This window comes from Mus pahari, chromosome 12, assembly GCF_900095145.1.
Source record: "Mus pahari chromosome 12, PAHARI_EIJ_v1.1, whole genome shotgun sequence".
NCBI lineage: Eukaryota > Metazoa > Chordata > Mammalia > Rodentia > Muridae > Mus > Mus pahari.
The window spans coordinates 28,270,106-28,272,796 of NC_034601.1; the positions used below are offsets into that span (position 1 = coordinate 28,270,106).

The 2,691-nt window shown below is 44.2% G+C and overlaps 1 protein-coding gene across 1 annotated transcript in view; it reads left to right on the forward strand.

Annotated features, from left to right (window-relative positions):
• Osbpl11 (oxysterol binding protein like 11) overlaps window positions 1–2,601 on the forward strand; it is a 55,872-nt gene extending 53,271 nt beyond the window's left edge. The window contains exon 13 of the mRNA XM_021209564.1: window positions 1,074–2,601. Within this exon, the coding sequence (XP_021065223.1) occupies window positions 1,074–1,136 (63 nt within the window). The 3' untranslated portion in view covers window positions 1,137–2,601. The remainder of the gene's footprint in view (window positions 1–1,073) is intronic.
• The last annotated feature ends 90 nt before the right edge of the window (window positions 2,602–2,691 follow it).

Here is a 2,691-nt window from a genome sequence, read left to right on the forward strand (position 1 = left end):
TGGTGACTCACAACCATCTGTATTGGGATCCGATGTCCTCTTATGGTGTGTCTGAAGACAGCTACAGTGTACTCATATACATAAAATAATAAAATAAAATCTTAAAAAAAAAGACATGAAGGGAGACCCCATTAAAAACAGTTGCAGCTGAGAGCAGAGAGTAACTCAGGTCTGAATTTGAGGCTAACAAGTGGGGATTTCTAGGTACAAGGCAAAGGAAAAGAATGGGTGAGAATGGCTGGGGGTTGGCTAGTGTTGGGGTGTAAAAGGAGTTGGATTTTAGGTTTGGTAGATTCACATAGCTAGTCCTTAGGATTCATTGTTAAGACAAGGTCACATGAAGACAAAGCTTACTCAAGACAGCCTGAAGGAGCCTGCCTGGTTTAGTTAAATTCTGACTAAATTAAAGAGACTGCGAGCATAAAGGCAGAGTTCAAGGCTAACCTTTTTTACACTGGCCCGCAGGCCTCATCACCCTCACCTTGCCCACCACATTCCCGCTCTGTCTGCAGCATTCTGCCACAGCTCTTTCCTCCTCCTGCTCTTTGGTGTTGACTTCATGAACACTTCCTCATACTCTGCCTCAGTCTGCAGCACCTTGGCAGATGGTTTAATTGCTAGAAGTGACCTCTGCAAACATACATGTCTAGGAGTCACACACTGAGTTTCCACATAGCATGGTCACTGTCCTTGCCGCTGGGACAGAATATCTGACAAGCCACTGAAGAGAGGAGGGTTCTGGCTCATGCTTCAGGGGCTGTAGTCTGTTTTGGTGGCAGACAGGGGGCCTGCTGGGAGCCTGCGGAAGCTGATTGTCACCTTGGCAGTCAGGTTCATAGGAGGCAGAGCTGGGCAAATCCTCCCAGGACCCAGCAGTCCCCTACCTCCTAAACACACCCACAGTGGGGACAGTTCACATGCAAACCATAGCTGACATCCCCCCTCAGCTGCAGGCGGTATCTGAGGTTTCAAGCGTGGAGGCTGGGGAACCCCATGTTGCTGTTGGTCTGGTTGGGTTCTGAATGGGAGATGCTGGCAGGATGGTGCTCTGACTCCCTTTCCACTTGTTTCAGGGAGATGGCTGGGTGTATCACAAACCACTGTGGAAAGGAATTCCATCACAACCAGCAGAGTGACACACGCTTTCTAAGACTGGACCAAATGAGGTTCTCCTCTGTGTACCCCAAGCCCTCTCAGATGGAGTTGTTGCACTGAGTGACCTGTTTCCTAACTGTACAGCCTGAACACGAATGTACCTACTGAGCCCATCACCCTGCAGCAAGACCAAAGTGTTAAGGACACCCGATGGGCCTCCAGCCTGCTCACCAACACGAGCAATACCATCTCAGAGCCTTCCGCCTAGCAGTTCATGCGTCGTCTGATCTGACCTGAGCGCTGCTCAAGCCTCTGGTGTTTTCGGGGACAACAGATAACAGCAGAGAACTCAATGACTTTGGTTCCTTTGTAGTAAGAAGTAACGTCTCTTGCAGCATCTGTTTTGCTTTCTGTCCATAGCTGAAGTATTCACTGCTCTTGTAAGCCAGCCAAGAGGGAGAGGAACGTGACCTTCAAGTGGATTCAGCCGCTGTGCCTGAAGTCAGTGTTCACACATCACTGGGCTGTTGTACCAAGGCCTCTCTCCTCTGGAGGCCATGCCTGTGTCTGAGGAAGGCCGTCAGTGCTCTGTTGGAACTCTCTTTTAAAAGTGTATTTATAATTAGGATTGTAACCATGGAGGAATTTTTTTCTTCTGAGCATTTTAATATACTTGAAAACAACATTGACTTGAAAAATTTCAGAACATTTTTCAATACCTAGTTTTATTAAATATTACACTTAAGAGACAATTTTTTAAAATGTGTTCATGTCAATATGAGATTTTGGCCTTTCTCAAGAACTAAGGCATTAAAAAAAAATAGAAAATATTAAGAACAAAACTGTTACTTTTCCTTACCTATTTTCATTTGTAGGTTCATATTCAGTATTATGTGCTATCCTGAGCAAGTTTGCTTTATCTGACCTCTGTTCACTCAAAAGTTAAAACTTAAACCTGTTCATGTCTGTCAGTAATTCAATTATGTCTGTGCCTGAGTACACGTAACGTATGGTTTTATTTTATTTTTCAAGGAAACGTAAACACTGAAGAAAGGATATGAACTAAATATAAAAAGCAGGTATCTGCATTCAGGTAAATTGTTTTTTTATAGGTATTTTATTGGGGTTGAAGAATTGCTGGCAATGAACAGAATCGTGCTAATTATGGTTTTCATTTATTCAAGTATTTGCTGAGCACCCACCCGTGGTGCTGACTCTTGTTACTGCGAGCTACCTTACTGTCCAGAGTGGTGCCTTACCCTGCTCCTGCCCACGTGGTCTTCCAGTCAGTGTGCAAATGCACCTGTCGCTCATAGGCCGTGCCAGGCGACTGCGTCTGCGCTCTGAGAAACCGTTCTCTTAGTAGGGTTCACAGGATGAAAACAGCGACAATGATTTTTCAGCAAATTGTAAATTAAAAGAATTGGTCTGTGTACAACCATTTTAATGATTCCGTTTTCATTTTTGCTGTGAAGTGCACTGAAAAAAAAAATCTCAAAATGAGCTATTGTTCATATGTTGGGAAAATTGAAAAACAATAAAAATGGAGAACAGCAGTGTTGGCGTCTCCTTTATAAATGGAGAGAAGAGTTTGCA